Source organism: Saccopteryx bilineata, chromosome 6 (assembly GCF_036850765.1).
Source record: "Saccopteryx bilineata isolate mSacBil1 chromosome 6, mSacBil1_pri_phased_curated, whole genome shotgun sequence".
Classification (NCBI taxonomy): Eukaryota; Metazoa; Chordata; class Mammalia; order Chiroptera; family Emballonuridae; genus Saccopteryx; species Saccopteryx bilineata.
This window is the reverse complement of record NC_089495.1, coordinates 201,718,019-201,733,590: the sequence shown is the minus strand read 5'-3', so window position 1 is coordinate 201,733,590 and position 15,572 is coordinate 201,718,019. Positions and strand designations below refer to the sequence as shown.

Here is a 15,572-nt window from a genome sequence, read left to right as displayed (position 1 = left end):
AAACGAACGGACCCAGCCGGGCTGCGGATGTGCTTTTGCAGAAGTTAAAATGAATGAATGAGGTCACAGCTCCTGTGCTGACCTGGGAAGGGCGCTAAGGTACAGAGTCGGGTCTGCAAAGGCAAGCTGTAGCCTCGGAGGTGTCATCTGCCACCACGTACCTGTTAAAAACACTCATGAATCCAAACCACGTGCATTTCTATAGGTCCGTGCAGGAAAAAGGTTGAGAACATGGATAACAGGGGTGACCTCCGGTGGAGGGGACATCAAGAGGAAGTTGACAGTCACCTCTATTTTTCCACAATAAGAATGCATTAATTGTATAAACAAAAATACATGACATGTTAAGACAATGGTCAGAGTAGTCCAATTGAACTTAAAAAATGAGTTAGAAATTGAAAATGCTCCCACGGTAGGAAAAATCCTTCAGACCTAGATGTGAACACACATGCTTTTAAAGTCGTACACAACGGTGCAGAACACACCCAGTTCATCAGACCCACCCAGAAGATCAGCACAGGAAGAGTCGGTGTCGAGGATCATTCCGTTTCTAAGTGAGCTGAGGGGTGACCTGCTTGGCTCCGGTGGCTCAGTGGGGGTGATCTGCTTGGCTCCGGTGGCTCAGCAGGCCGCCGTGCCCCGGGGCACCTCGGGAGGGAGGGGCCCCGTGCCCACGCCCACTCTCCCCTATCTCCAGATACTACCTGTGCCTGCAGCTGCGGGCGGACATCATCACGGGCCGGCTGCCCTGCTCCTTCGTCACACACGCCCTGCTGGGCTCCTACGCCGTGCAGGCCGAGCTGGGTGACTACGACGCTGAGGAGCATGTGGGCAACTATGTCAGCGAGCTCCGCTTCGCCCCTAACCAGACCCGAGAGCTGGAGGAGAGGATCATGGAGCTGCACAAGACATACAGGTGAGGGGGCCTCCGCCCAGGGCCGCCCATGGCTCCGAGAGCCTTCCCCGCTAGGCCCCCAGATGCAGAGCGGCAAGTACCCCCACCTGGCTCTGCTGCTAATCGGAGGTGCGGATCTGAGGGCAAACCATCTCCTCCAATGGGAATGGTGGTCACGAGCTGTGTGCCCTTAAATGACCTCTGGGGACCTCAGGTTGTAAGCTCTTGTATGAGTGTGATGACTCCCCACCCTTGGCTTCTGCCAATCAGTCTCTTTATCTGCCAGCTGGAGATGATAACAACTATTGTGTGTCCCTGAGTAAGTGCCCTGATGTCTTCTTGATTGTGCCCTCAAGTTCAAGGGCTTGCACTCTCAAGCCGTTCTGCCTGGGGTCACCTTCTGGCTCTACCACTAGCAAGGGAATCTCGGGCTTGTCGTTTTCCTCCCCTCTGCCTCAGTTTCCCCATCGGTTCAGTGTGGGCGCTAACGAAACCTGCCTGTGGGGTTGTTGGGAGGACTGAGTGGCAGGTGTGAAAGACACGCCGCGTGTCGGCCATTGTTGTGGCCCTCTGTGACTGGAGGGGTTGATTGTGCAGAGGAGAGCGCTTGGTTGCAGAAGTTAGGTGATTAACAAGACGTGTGGTTGTGGGCTGGCCATTTAACCTATCAGCCTCGTTTCTTACCTGTATTTGTACGGACTTAAATTATCAGTGTTTTGCAACTCTTGGCATTTGGAGTAGGAGAATCTATTCTGGAGGATGTTTGGCATCCCCGGGCCCCAGCCAGTAAATGTTCGTATTAGCCCCTCAATCATTGTCACAACCCAAATGCCCCTCCTCCATTTCCAGATGCCCGCTGTGAGGGTGGTACCATGCCCTGTGGGGAACCGCTGAGACTGAACCGGGTCTCTAGGAGACTTCCAAGCTGAAAGTGCTTTGGGCTCCAAGGCCAGGGTTGTTATGGGAACCCAATATGGTAAACAATGTGAAAATGCATTACAAACTGTAAAGTGCGGTGCCCGTGGGAGCCAGTATGATGACTCATCGCGAATAAGGATGGAGGGAAGGAGGAGGTTCTGTCCTGGGGGCTGCATCAGGAGAGGGGCTACGTGGAGGGATCGTGCACCCTTGAGGGAGAAAGCCGCTGGCTGGGGTGGGAATGTGTCTCTCCTAGACTGGCTGGCGCACCAACTCGGACTGGTTAGTGGGGCTGTTGTCGCCTTGTGTGGAGTAGGGTCCTGAAACCCATGCCGCTGGGTACCAGTGGCTGCCTGGCTCAGGCAGAGGGGCGATGGCCTGCCTGCCATCTCTGCCATTCCTGTCGTAGGTAGTAAGATGTGGTAGGGGTTTGCAAGAGTCAGGACGTAGGCCTGCTTTGTTTTATTTATTGCACTTCACAGATGCTGCGGGTTTTTTTTTTTTAAGTTGAAGGTGAGATCCTCTTCATCAGTAAATAGATTATGAATTGCTGAAGGCTCAGATAACAGCATTTTTTTTTAAAGCAATATAGTATTTTTAAATTAAGCTATGACCATTTTTTATACACAACACTTTTGCACACGTAATAGACTAAGTACAGTGTGAACATAACTCTTATATCCCCCCCCCCCCCCCCCCGCCAAATCTGTGTGACTGGCTTTACTGCGATACTCATTTCATTCTGGTGGCCTGGAAGTGAACCTGCCGTCACTTCGAGGTGTGTCTGTGAATCAGAGAAAGAGGGTTCAGAATAACACGGGCTGGAAAAAGGCTCATGGGCATCCCCTTACAGCTCTTCTGACTTAGAGCACATTGACATCTAGTGTCCAGATATCCCACACAGCGGCCCACTGCGGTGGACAGAGCAGAGGAAACTGAGGCCCGGAGGATACGAGACAGATACAAATAGAGTGGTTAGTAACACACACACCTGGAGCCACGCTGTCTGGATTCAAATTCTGACTTTGCACTTAAGAGCTGTGTGTCCTTGGCAAGTTGTTTAACCTCTCTGTGCCACAGATGAGCGTCCTCATCTGTAAAAAGGAAATAGTGATGATACCTACTTTATAGAAATGTCTTGAGGATTCAGTGAGTTCAGGCATGTAACCACATGTAGTTCTCAACACGTGTAAGCTGTCACTAAGTGTAAGATGGATGGTTTCCTGGCAGTTGAAGCAAAGAAAGAACCTGAGAACTATATATAACTCTTCTTTTCAGGAAGGAGAACGGCACCTGATCCTCAGGGGAGGTTGAGTGGTTTCTGATATAATATTCTAAGATAAATATCTTATGTGGGTCATGATTTAGGAGCCCCTGGATGATTATAATGGACAAAGTCTTCCACAATGGCTCACAGTCACGGAGAAGTGGGATTTATGGCTCACACTTAACTCGGCAGCAGAGTGAGGCAAAAATCCTGACTCCCAGCCCAGCCCCTGAGTGCTTCCTGGAGGAAACGAGACTGGACTCGGGCTTTGGCAGGAGATGGGGGCCGGGTAGACTGAAGAGGGGTCTGGGGGTGCATCGCCCTGCACTGAGAGCAGAGGGAGAGGCCTCGCCACGCACCCACTCCGGAACGGTTGCCTTCCCAGAGGCACCGGTGCCGACTGTGGCTGCCTGCAGGCTGCGGGACTCAGGCCGGGGTCTTTCCCGTGGCCGCCTGTGATGGCTTTCTTTCCCGTAGGGGCATGAGCCCCGGGGAAGCGGAAATCCACTTCCTGGAGAACGCCAAGAAGCTCTCCATGTATGGAGTGGACCTGCACCATGCCAAGGTACGCTGGCTCCATGGGCCCCCTAGTGTCTGGGGGGCGGCACTGAACTACCACATTCTTCTGGAAGCTTTGTGTTCCTGCCAACCTGAAGCCTTTTCTTTTCTCGCTTCCTTTTTTTTTTTTTTTAATTCAGTGAGAGGGGTCAGGCAGAGAGACAGACTCCCGCATGCTCCCTGACCGGGATCCACCCGGCAAGCCCACTAGGGAGCGATGCTCTGCCCATCTGGGGTGTTGCTCTGTTGCTCTGCAACCAAGCTCTTCTTGGCCCCCGAGGTGGAGGCCATGGATCCGTCCTCAGCACCCAGAGCCACGTCGCTCTAATCGAGCCATGGCTGCAGGAGGGGAAGAGAGAGAGAGAGAGAGAGAGAGAAACAAGAGGGGGAGGGGTGGAGAAGATGGGTGCTTCTCCTTTGTGCCCTGACCAGGAATCAAACCCAGGACATCCACACTCCGGGCTGATGCTCTACCACTGAGCCACAACTGGCCAGGGCTTTTCTTCTCATTCCTCTAATTTCCATTGCCCTGTATTTTCCCACAAAATGATCTTTATCCTTTTCTCCTTGTGTTCTATGTATTTTTGAACCTGTTTGTGCCACCCCTAGACTGGGAGCTTCGTGAGGAAAAGATAGGGCCTTAATTTAGTTCTCTATCCCTAGCAGGTAGCACGTGTCCTGGCACCGAATAGGTACCGTTAAATACTTGTTGGGTTAGTAAGTTATTGACAGAGAAAATGATAGAACAAGGGGATGGGTGAATAAATGACAAAATGAAAGAGTGAGTGGCTGAGTGACTGTGCGAGGGACTGGGTGGGGCCCCCAGCGTGGAGGCGGAGTCCACCTGCTCCTCGGGGCTCTTCTATAAGCAGAGCTCAGGGAGGAACTTGGGGGGTCGGCGGCAGGCTGCCCCCAGGCGAGGACACCAGGCCTGCTGTTCCACGGTTCCTTCTCACACAGGACTCTGAGGGCATCGACATCATGTTAGGAGTCTGTGCCAACGGCCTGCTCATCTACCGGGACCGGCTGAGAATCAACCGCTTCGCCTGGCCCAAGATTCTCAAGATCTCCTACAAGAGGAGTAACTTCTACATTAAGATCCGGCCTGGGGAGGTGAGCCGGCCTTGGGAACCCCACCTCCATAGTGGAATGGACTAGAACAGAGAGGATCCTGGTAGCTGGGCCTGGAAGTTTTCCACCTCAGGATACTGGTGGGGTGCTGGGGTGCTGGTACGAGAGGTCCATCTTCTGCTGGGGTGCTCTTCAGAGACTGCACAGCTTAGGTGTGTACCTACACACGCACACACACACGAGATGATACCCACATTAAAAAAAAGACATAAGCAGGGTCCCCAAACTTTTTACACAGAGGGCCAGTTCACTGTTCCTCAGACTATTGGAGGGCCGCCACATACAGTGCTCCTCTCACTGACCACCAATGAAAGAGGTGGCCCTTCTGGAAGTGCGGTGGGGGGCCGGATAAATGGCCTCAGGGGGCCACATGCGGCCCGTGGGCCGTAGTTTGGGGACGCCTGATAAAGCCTGACCAGGTGGTGGCGCAGTGGATAGAGCGTCAGACTGGGATGTGGAGGACCCAGGTTCGAGACCCCAAGGTCGTCAGTTTGAGCGCAGGCTCATCTGTTTTGAGCAAAAAGCTCACCAGCTTGGACCCAAGGTCACTGGCTCGAGCAAGGGGTTACTCAGTCTGCTGTAGCCCCCTGGTCAAGGCACATATGAGAAATTAATCAATGAACAACTAAAGTGCCACAACAAAAAACTGATGATTGATGCTTCTCATCTCTCTCTGTTCCTGTCTGTCCCTATCTATCCCTTTCTCTGACTCTCTCTGTCTCTGTAAAAAAAAAAAAGGACATAAAAACAACCAACAGAAAAGATAACCCTATGTATACTGATGAATATATGTTCATGTCCCTGTATTTACTTACATGTGATACTCAAGTACATACAAATACTAAGACACACAAAGACACTCGACTATACATATGTGAACATGTGTGTGTCCAGCTCTCACAGTTTACCCATCCAAAGGTCCATTTGGTTCTACTCTGGAACAAATGCGAACCCACCTGCGTCTTCCCCTCTCCTGCACTGGCGACCAGCAGCCACCAGCTCTCACCTGCATGTCACTATGTCCTTCTCACCAGTTCCCCTGCCCCCATTGTCACGCCGGGCCATTTACCTCATAGCTCTAAAAGGAGCTTTAAAGTCCCTTCTATCATGTCATGTCAGACTCGCCCCCTATTCCCACCCCTTGCTTAAATGTTTCAAGAGCTCTCTAGCTTTTGGGCTAACGTCCAGTCTCTGTCTGTGGCCACCTGCCTCTCCCCCATGTCTCTGCCCCCCCCACTGCCCCACGCCCACCACAATCCAGCCCCTTTGGCTTTCTCTGAAGTCCTTGAATTAGCAAGCTCTTCCCCGCCACAGCCCTCTGCTTTTGATCTCCCCTCTACCTGAAATTCCCCCCTCCACCCCCCCCCCCGTCCTCCTCAGGTAGCTGGTTCCTTCCCCATCCTTCAGATCTCTGCTCAGAGATCACCTGTTTGGCGGACATGTCCTCACCACCCTTTCTATAATAGGACCCAAACCCCGCGCCCGCACGGGTATTCTCTGTCACACCGCACATCTCTGTTCGTTCCCTTTATGGCCTTCGCGGTAGCTGAAATGATCTTGTCTAACTATTATTCGTGATCAGAGCCCCCTCCTCCCCAGACCTTCCGTCTCGGCCGCCCCGGTGTCTCTGCCGCTTTGCGGTGGACCTTTCACGGAATAAGGGCTCAATCCATCTCACTGAGTAAATGAATGAATACGTGAGTGAAGAGCCCAGGGTCATGCCTGCTAAGAAGAGGTTCAGAAAGGATGGCGAGGGGGGCCCAGGTCCCGCTTCTTACCCACTCCTTGGTTTCGCAGTACGAGCAGTTCGAGAGCACGATTGGCTTTAAGCTCCCAAACCACCGGTCGGCCAAGAGACTGTGGAAGGTCTGCATCGAGCACCACACGTTCTTCCGGTGAGCCAGACCCTGGGGCGGGGTGCCGGGCTGGGACAGAGGCCATGAGTGTGTGGGGGGGCAACATCTGTGTTTTGTGAGGGGAGAGAGCAGGAGGAGAGGCCAGTGAGGACCATGGGAAGGACCGTCCCCTCCTCTTCCCTCAAGCCTCTCCCCTCCTGGACCACTTGGAGTTAGAGCTGGTGGGACAGTCGGATGAAAGGCCAGCTGTGGTCCAGCCTTGGGCCTGGCAATGCAGGTGCGGTCCCCTCCTCCTCACCTCCATCCTTCCACTGCAGGCTGGTGTCCCCCGAACCCCCACCCAAGGGCTTCCTGGTGATGGGCTCCAAGTTCCGGTATAGTGGGAGGACCCAGGCGCAGACGCGCCAGGCCAGCGCGCTCATCGACCGGCCCGCGCCCTTCTTCGAGCGGTCCTCCAGCAAACGCTACACCATGTCCCGCAGCCTCGATGGAGGTACGCCCTCAGTTGGAGGTGGGGGAGGTAGTGTTCAGAGGGGAGTGCCGGGCGTGCCAGGTGCCGGCGAGCAGCGAAGGTGGCAGACACATCCCAGGGTGATTTGCACCGGGCCCAGTGGCCCGAGGGCACTGCTGCGTCCAGGCAGCTCGCGGTGGTTTCGCCCCCGCAGTCACTGGCCTCACTGTCACTGGGATGTGACATTGACACTCCTGGACTTCCTGTGACTTCTCTGAACCTTTCGGGGTCCCAGGTTTAGCCATATGGTTTTCTGGGCACCGTGCCCAAGATGCTTAATGATTCGCAGACTGTCATCCTAGCAGGAGCATGCTGTATGTGACTGCAGTGTGGAGCTGGTGAGGCCTGACGTGACTGGAGGCGGAGGGCTTGTTTCCAGTCATTCTCTGGGTTCCACTGAACTGAATGACAGCTCACCACATGGCACGCTTCTGGTGGGCCGCCAGGTGCCCTTACTATCGACAAGAATTGGCCCTACCTTGTCCCGTATCATGCAGACCAGGGCTTCTCAAAATGTGGTGTGTAGGCCACGTGCATGGGAACCACCTGTGAGTTTGCTAACCTGCAGATTCCCAGGCCCTGGCCCAGACCTACTGAATCGGCACCCCTCGGGTGCTCCCCCCAGTACGCACACTGGAGTTTGTAGGAGAGATTCACGAGCCTGGGGAGCACTGGGGAGACTCAGAGCTTGGCAGAGCTGAGCTCAAATCTAGCCTGAACACTCAGTAGCTATTCTGTGGACACAGAATGTGGCCCTTTAATATCTGAATGAACGGATGGGAGGCCTGGAGCAACTTAACTCCCTGTGTCTATTTCCTCTTCTGCAAAAGAAAGAATACCTACCTCACTGGGTTATGAGATAAAACCTCTACAACACCCGAAACAATTCCTGGCACATAGTAGGACCTTAATGAATAAATATTACCCCCTAATAAGTTATTGTTTATTATATAAGTAGTGTATATTATTGCTTTTAGGTTTGTGATGGGAGGTTTAAAGATAGGAGTTGGGGACTTTAGTGGGGGGAACAGTGGATACTCCCAGAACACACTGGGGCAGGCCTTTAGGCAAGTTAATTCCACTCAACAAATATTTTCTGAGTGTTGAATAAGTGTGGTCCTCGCCTTTGCGGAGCTCCTAGGATAGTAGGTTTTTTAAGCATTCAATATGATTCAGGAAATAGAAGAAGTATGTATGGAATACAGAGCAGAGGGGTTAACTACCTGGGAGGAGCAGAAATAGTTTTGCAGAGAAGGTGACAACTGGGCAGGGTTTTGAAGGATACCTAGGAGTTTTCCAAGTGACCAGGGGAGTCTGGAGTCTGACACTTTTCCCGTAGTATGAAGGTGAGGCCTGTCCCGGGACTCCCTAGCCATTTTCAAAGGGCATGCCATTTTGCAAGGGTCCATTTGGGACTGATGAAAGCTCCTTATTCTTCTCAAATGGGCACAGGGCTGAGAGTGAAGATGTATGCAAAAGGAAGGGAGGGCCTGTACTGTCTCTCTATCCTCCCCTGCAGCTCTTATTAATGCTAGGGGCCGAATGAAGCCCAAACTGTGCAAGGCAGCCCAGACTGACCCAGATTTGGTGAGGCTCATCGACAGGAGACCAGAAGCCTGAACCTTAAGCCAATAGGCCTGGGATGGTAATTCCCATTCTCGCCATCAACACAGAACGTTGTGTGGCTCAAATGAAATAATGGGCATGAATGGGCACTTTGCAGAGTAAATATATATGAATAGAAAGGATAATTATTCTCTCTCTTTTAATTTAGGCCAATCCCAAGGATAATTTGTGCTCTAGTCATTTTAATTCAGTGTTTCCTGGCCACTCCCACCCCCACCCCCAAGACACAGTCTGTAGGCCTAGTCTGGGTTATGGCCAGTGTCTGGTGTAAAGAGTGTAATCCCACCCCGCTCTTCTTTCCTATTCAGGAAAGTACTTTGGAATGCCAGCAAGTGAGAAGGGTGCTATTGCAGAGGTCCCCTTGAATTTTCCTTAATTTCTAAAGAAGCTACCTCATTTGTAAACCTCAGGGCTTTTGCTTTCACTGGTAAAAGCTAATCTCACACTATCTGCAGGTTGATAAATAGTGGTCAAGCGAGTACAGTATTCTGCCACAAGTGCCGCAACAAGAAAACCAACATTTGTGGGCCAAGGTTGATTGAACTGGCTCGCTCTGTGCCAGCCACTGTTCTAAACACGATACACATTAGCTTATTTGTTCCTCCCTGCCCGCTGACTGACGTAGCTACTGTTTATAGATAAGAAAACTAAGGCCCAGAGAGATTGTGTAACTTACCCAAGGTCACACAGCCAAGAAGAAAGGGATTGAGATTTGAGCCTGTGCTTTCGTACCAGAGAAATTGGGAGGGAGCTCCAGGGCTGGGAGGCAGCCCACGTGACCTGGAGGAGGCTGCTTCTCTCCAGCTGGGCACCGGCTCCTCTGTCCCCGACTGCAAGCACGGTTGAGCCAGGGGCAGGGCTGGCTCCCTGTCTGTGCACCTGGGAGATGTCTCACACGGACCCCTCGCTGTGTCTGCCTGCTTCAGCCGAGTTCTCCCGCCCAGCCTCCGTCAGCGAGAACCACGACGCAGGGCCTGATGGGGACAAGCGGGAGGAAGATGGCGAGTCCGGAGGGCGGCGGTCAGAGGCCGAGGAGGGGGAGGTCAGGACCCCCACCAAGATCAAGGAGCTGAAGGTAGGAGTCTGGCTGTCTCTTACCGTCTGAGGTGGGGGTCAGGAGGCTGATCTCCCGTGTTTAGCCTTGGCCTTGGCCTTCAGGCGCCCCCAGCTGTGGCCTAGCACCCTTGCTCTGGGGTGCACCATGCTCAGGGCCTTGCCCCGGGCCGAGCTCAATACCTGGACATGCCCAGGTATGGGGCATGCTGCCCGCTATCACCCTCCTCTCCTTCTGCCCTGCTTCCCCGGAGGGCACTGTGTCCCCTGGGGGACTCCAGCCTGTCGCCCACTCCGAATTTGCCCCTTGGGCTCCGATGTGAATGTGCAGTCCCCCTTTCCCCAGAGCATGATGGTGTTTCTGCGGCCCTCACAAGTGTGTCCTTCTGCTGTTGCCCACCCCATTCACTCCCCACACACCCGTGCACACACTCGTGCAGGCAGGCACACGTGGCTTCAGACTCGCACGCGCTCATCCGCAGATGGACACCCCGCACCCGCAGGGCTCCGTGCCCACATTTTCACACACCATGCACGTGGGCACGTGCACACTGGCTACAGTGTGTGGCCATCATGCAGGCCCACCTCGGGGGCACGGGTCCCTGAACGCACACACTAACCGCCGGAAACAGGAATACTGGAATCCTCATTCCCATCTGCCGAGAGTGACTGCTCGTTCTGCCTGCCGCCCTGGGCCGGCTCCTGCTTCATGGCCTGCACCTTCAGACTGCTCACTGCTCCCTGGGGGCCCACCCAGGGTTCCTGGCCTCTGTGGCTTGGGTGGGAGCGCTCGGGGCGGCCTGTGGGACCAGGCTGGTGGCGGTGTCTCTAACCTGTCGGCTCTACTGACCCCGCTGGTTCCTTTCCCTCCTCCCCGTCCGCTAGCCGGAGCAGGAAACTACGCCGAGACACAAGCAGGAGGTACTGCATGGGACCTGTCCCTCCCTGCCCAGCTCATCTGTCCCCATCCCTCAGTCCCTCCCCGCCCACCTCATCTGTCCCCATCCCTCAGTCCCTCCCCGCCCAGCTCACCTGTCCCCATCCCTCAGTCCCTCCCCGCCCGCCTCATCTGTCCCCATCCCTCAGTCCCTCCCCGCCCGCCTCATCTGTCCCCATCCCTCAGTCCCTCCCCGCCCGCCTCATCTGTCCCCATCCCTCAATCCCTCCCCGCCCGCCTCATCTGTCCCCATCCCTCAGTCCGTCCCCGGCTCACATCCTGGTGCCATCTCAGCTTTAGCTTCCTCTCTGCCCCTGGCCATCCTCCGCCCCCCCCCAGTCCCTTCCCCACCCACCCCTTCAGCCCCCTCGCTAAAGGCATCTCTCCAGCACCCCCCAACAGTGTCCCCCTTCCTCCTTACTGCCCCATCTACCCAGATTCACACTCTGCCTCCCCAGACCACCCACGCCTGCCCCCAGGCCCTGCCGACCAGCCCACGTGTGTCCCCAGCCCTTCCGGGCCATTCTGTGCTTTCACTGAGCCCATCTCTTCTGCATTCCCCCCTCCCGCCAAGCCCTGTCTTGGATTCATCTCCTCCCCACACCACTGTTTGCTTCTACCTCCACTTCATCTGTGTCCCCTGTGCCCTCACCCCAAGCTTCTTATTGTATCTCTTGGCAACCAGATGTGGAAGGGGTGGGCGGGAGGAGCCTCGGAGCACATCTGCACCTTCTCAGGCTCCCTCCAGGTGGGGGCCGCTGCTGCTCGCTCTGTCAGGAGACCCTCCTCCCCTTTCTCCTCCTCTCTGTCCTCTTCCTCTCCCCTCCTTGTGTCTTCCTGTGTCACCCACTTCTCCTTCCCTGTCACACAGCCTCCAACTCTTCATTTGAACTCTCACTGCAAGCAAAGTGGATTTTTTGTTGGGCCCGAGGGGAAGGGCCAGAGGCTAGGGTGTCAGAAGGGCCTGGCCTTGGAGTCCCGTGGTCTGGGTTTTAGCCCCAGTTCTGCCACGGACACTTGGAGGGTCTTGGGGACGTCCCCTTGGGCCCCAGCAGCTCATCTGCACGGTAAGGTGGACCAGGTTTCCTCAAGGTCCTTCAGGGATCTCAGGGTCCCACTGCTCCCTGGGGCCTCGGGAACACCACACGCCCACAGATCCGAAGTGGCAGGTTGCAGGACACAGTGGGCCCCCATCTCGGGGCCACTGCAGCCCAAAGCCATCCTCCACGCACGCTGTCAGGCTTGACTTCTCAGACAGACACTGTTCTGAGGCAGCCAGCTCAGGAGGGCAGGTGCAGGCAGATGTTTGGAGGCGAAGCAGAAAGAAGCCTCCGTCACATTGGTTTCCTTCCTGAGGTCACCTAGGAGTCAACCCCTGTGGGTCCTTGGATGCCAGAGATAATCCCTGGGGAAGAGTCGAGCTTGTCCAAGGACAAGCTTCCCTTCCATGTAGTTCCAGATGCACCTGGTCTGACCTGAGAATATGCTGAGCTTGTCCATTTCTTGCCCTGAAGTGAGTTGACAGGCATTCTCAAACAGCCTTGCAGACAAGGGTCCTTGGATGACCAGCCTACCGCCCAGCCCCCAGGGGTAGGCAGACCAGCAGCGTTGGCAGGTCACTGCCACCTCCTGTCCAGAGGCGACACCTTACCTGACCTGGGGCAGATCGCTCTGTCGCGATGCCCTGGCCAGAGTTCAGACTTGGCAGTTGGATGTGCGACACACCTCTGACTCCGGCTGCACCTGGCTCAGTTCTTGCGTGCAGCCTTGGACTTACCGCCCTCTCCCTGGTCTCAGAGTCTCCTTATCCTCCTGAGTACAACCCATCATCCTGGTTTCTCTGTCTGGCTGAGTCTCACCTGTCTGCTGTTGGAGAATCAGTACCCACAAAGTATCTGGACGGTCCTGGGGGGCTGGGGGAGGTAGAGGCTGTCAGCAGAGAACACTGAACACCATCTTTCCTGATCTCTGGTCCTCGGTGTGGGAGCAGAGCCCACTGTTGGATGTCCCTGGCTTTAGAAGGGCCCCACTGGGCCTGATGAACTGCATATGTTGGGCCAGGAGGGCGCTACACTGGGGATTTTGCTAAGGACAGTGGTCCATGTCTTGGTCTGAGGTGGGGACCAGGATCTGGCAGACCAAGGAGGGGGCCAGAGCTGCCCAGGGGACAGGGTTGGCGAGTTCTCACTGTACCGGTGTGAACAAAGGGCAGCCACCTCTGTCCCTGATTAAGACCGGGCTCGCAGCACCAAAGGGAACTCACCCAGACCTGTGGGATTTGGATGGGTTTGGGCTCCAAGGCCAGGAGCCAGACAGAGGAGAAGGACAGGTGGAGCTTGACCAGAGGTCTCCTCTTTTTAAGCTGAAGTGCTCGGTGCACCTGCTGGGCTAACAGCCCCGCCCCACACGGCTTCCAAGTCCTGTGGGGGTGGCCCAGGGTGTCACGGGTGGGAATCACCTTGCTGATGTAGGGCAGCGATGGTGACGGCGGGCATCTTCACCACACCCTGCGCCCGTCCCGGGGCTGATCCTCTAACGCCTGGCTGTCCTCTCCACCCACCCTAGTTCTTAGACAAGCCGGAGGACGTCTTGCTGAAGCACCAGGCCAGCATCAACGAGCTCAAGAGGACCCTGAAGGAACCCAACAGCAAACTGGTGCACCGGGACCGAGACTGGGAGCGGGAGCGCAGGCTGCCCTCCTCGCCTGCCTCTCCCTCCCCCAGGGGCACCCCTGAGAGAGCCAACGAGGTAGGTCTCACCCCCAGCCCCTCAGTGGGGGCCTTGGGTAACGCAGGTGAGGAAGGTTGCAATGCGCTGACTTCCTGTCAACCGTCCACGACCTGCGTGCCCCTCCCCGTTGCTGCATGTGGTGATGATGGGGACAGGGCGGCGGGTGAGCTGGAGAAGGCAAAGTCACTCAGTCCTGGAACCCTGGACCGCAGGGACCTCCCTGGAAAACTCAGAGTAGCTTGGTGTCTTCCCCTTCCATCAGCCAGTGCATAGTGGGGAAGGGGTGCTGGTTAGGAATGCAAGTTCTGGGGCCCCACATCAGACCTCCTGAATGAGAGCAGTGGAGGCAAAGCCCTGGAATCAGCATTTGAAAGAAGTGCCCTAAGCGAGTCTCATGCAAGCTGCGGTTTAAGAATCAGGGTTGTTCTGTCCAGGAACCAGGCCCTCTGTGCCTATTGGAAAACACAGATTGGGGAATGTTGCCTCCCAGAAGGACCCACAGAGCCCACTAGGGGAACTGGGTCCCCAGGAGGCTCAGCGCTGCTCCTGTTGCTTCAGAGACGGATCCCACATGACCTCCCTTTCAGAGTGGAAAGGAATTGAGAAAGAGAGAGAACCTTGAGGATTCCTATGTTAATAATCCCAACCTTGGCCCTGGCTGGTTGGCTCAGCGGTAGAGTGTTGGCCTAGCGTGCGGAGGACCCGGGTTCGATTCCAGCCAGGGCACACAGGAGAAGCGCCCGTTTGCTTCTCCACCCCTTCGCCGCGCCTTCCTCTCTGTCTCTCTCTTCCCCTCCCGCAGCCAAGGCTCCATTGGAGCAAAGATGGCCCGGGCGCTGGGGATGGCTCTGTGGCCTCTGCCTTAGGCGCTAGAGTGGCTCTGGTCGCAACATGGCAACACCCAGGATGGGCAGAGCATCGCCCCTGGTGGGCGTGCCGGGTGGATCCCGGTCGGGCGCATGCGGGAGTCTGTCTGACTGTCTCTCCCTGTTTCCAGCTTCAGAAAAATGCAAAAAAAAAAAAAATAATAATAATAATAATAATAATCCCAACCTTTTACCATTAGCAGTGCTAAATCATGGCAAGGTTTACTCTTGTTTGTTTGTTTTTAGAGAGAGAGACAGGAAGGGAGGAGGGAGGAGAGAGATGACAAGCATCAACTGGTAGTTCCTTGACTTTAGTTGTTTATTGATTGCTTCTGATATGTGCCTTGCCTGGGGGTCTCAAGCTGAGCCAGTGACCGCTTGCTCAAGCCAGCCGCCTTTGGGCTCACGTTGATGACCTGGCAGCCCTGCGCTCAAGCTGATGAGCCCATGCTCAGGCTGGCAACCTCAGGGTTTTGAGCCAGGACCCTCAGCGTCCCGGGCCAATATTCAGTCCACTGAGCCACCCGCAATCAGGCGTCCCCTGTCTATACTTAGGTGTTTTCTCTCTAGTGCTGTGCTTGTTGGGCTCAAGCTGAACTGGGGCCTAGACTTATACTGTCTGGGTTTGAGCTCCTGATCTGCCGCCTGCTAGCTGGGTGCCTGTGGGCCTGTGATTTAACCTCTCCGAGCCTCCGTTAGGTAGAGGCAATAAAGCACCCACTTCTTAGGAATGTCGTGAGGATCCAACGAGATAAAGCACAGCGGGGCCAGCCGAGACCCGGGTGCTCAGTCCGAGACACTTGTCTGGGCCCTCTCACACAGAAGGTTGACTTTGAGGCAGACTCCCTTTTAAAGTTGGATGGGTCCTCAGAACCTGCTTGGTCCAAGGTCATCATTCCACAGATGGGGCCTCGGGCCCAGGAGGGGGAGGATTTTTTCCCTGTCGTAGTTGACAGAAGAGGAGCCAGCAACCTGGTTTCCTGGGGTCCCAGGCATTGTGTTTGCTGTTAAATCACAGCTGCCTGGAAGCAGGACCTGATCGTGTGAGGACGAGGTGGAGGGTCAGTTGCGATGCAGCTTCTAATAAGCAGGGCATTGGACTGACTCACCACTGCCCATGGCCTTGACCCCCGGGGTGACAGAGGGCCTCGTCCAGTGAGGCTGCTGTGGCAGCAACCTGGTGGGGGGTTCACACAGTTCAGGGGGACTTGGGGGCCTTTAAGC

General features: G+C 55.4%; 1 protein-coding gene across 11 annotated transcripts in view; it reads left to right on the top strand.

Annotated features, from left to right (window-relative positions):
• The window catches only part of EPB41L1 (erythrocyte membrane protein band 4.1 like 1), a 162,713-nt gene that overhangs the window by 116,298 nt on the left and 30,843 nt on the right, over positions 1-15,572 (top strand). For 9 of the 11 annotated variants that reach the window (XM_066234033.1, XM_066234036.1, XM_066234037.1 and 6 more), the window contains 8 exons: positions 698-916; positions 3,558-3,645; positions 4,599-4,751; positions 6,567-6,664; positions 6,943-7,118; positions 9,689-9,837; positions 10,701-10,736; positions 13,318-13,500. In XM_066234033.1, the coding sequence (XP_066090130.1) occupies positions 698-916; positions 3,558-3,645; positions 4,599-4,751; positions 6,567-6,664; positions 6,943-7,118; positions 9,689-9,837; positions 10,701-10,736; positions 13,318-13,500 (1,102 nt within the window). The remainder of the gene's footprint in view (positions 1-697; positions 917-3,557; positions 3,646-4,598; positions 4,752-6,566; positions 6,665-6,942; positions 7,119-9,688; positions 9,838-10,700; positions 10,737-13,317; positions 13,501-15,572) is intronic. The other 2 variants (XM_066234042.1, XM_066234044.1) reach the window with 1 other exon arrangement.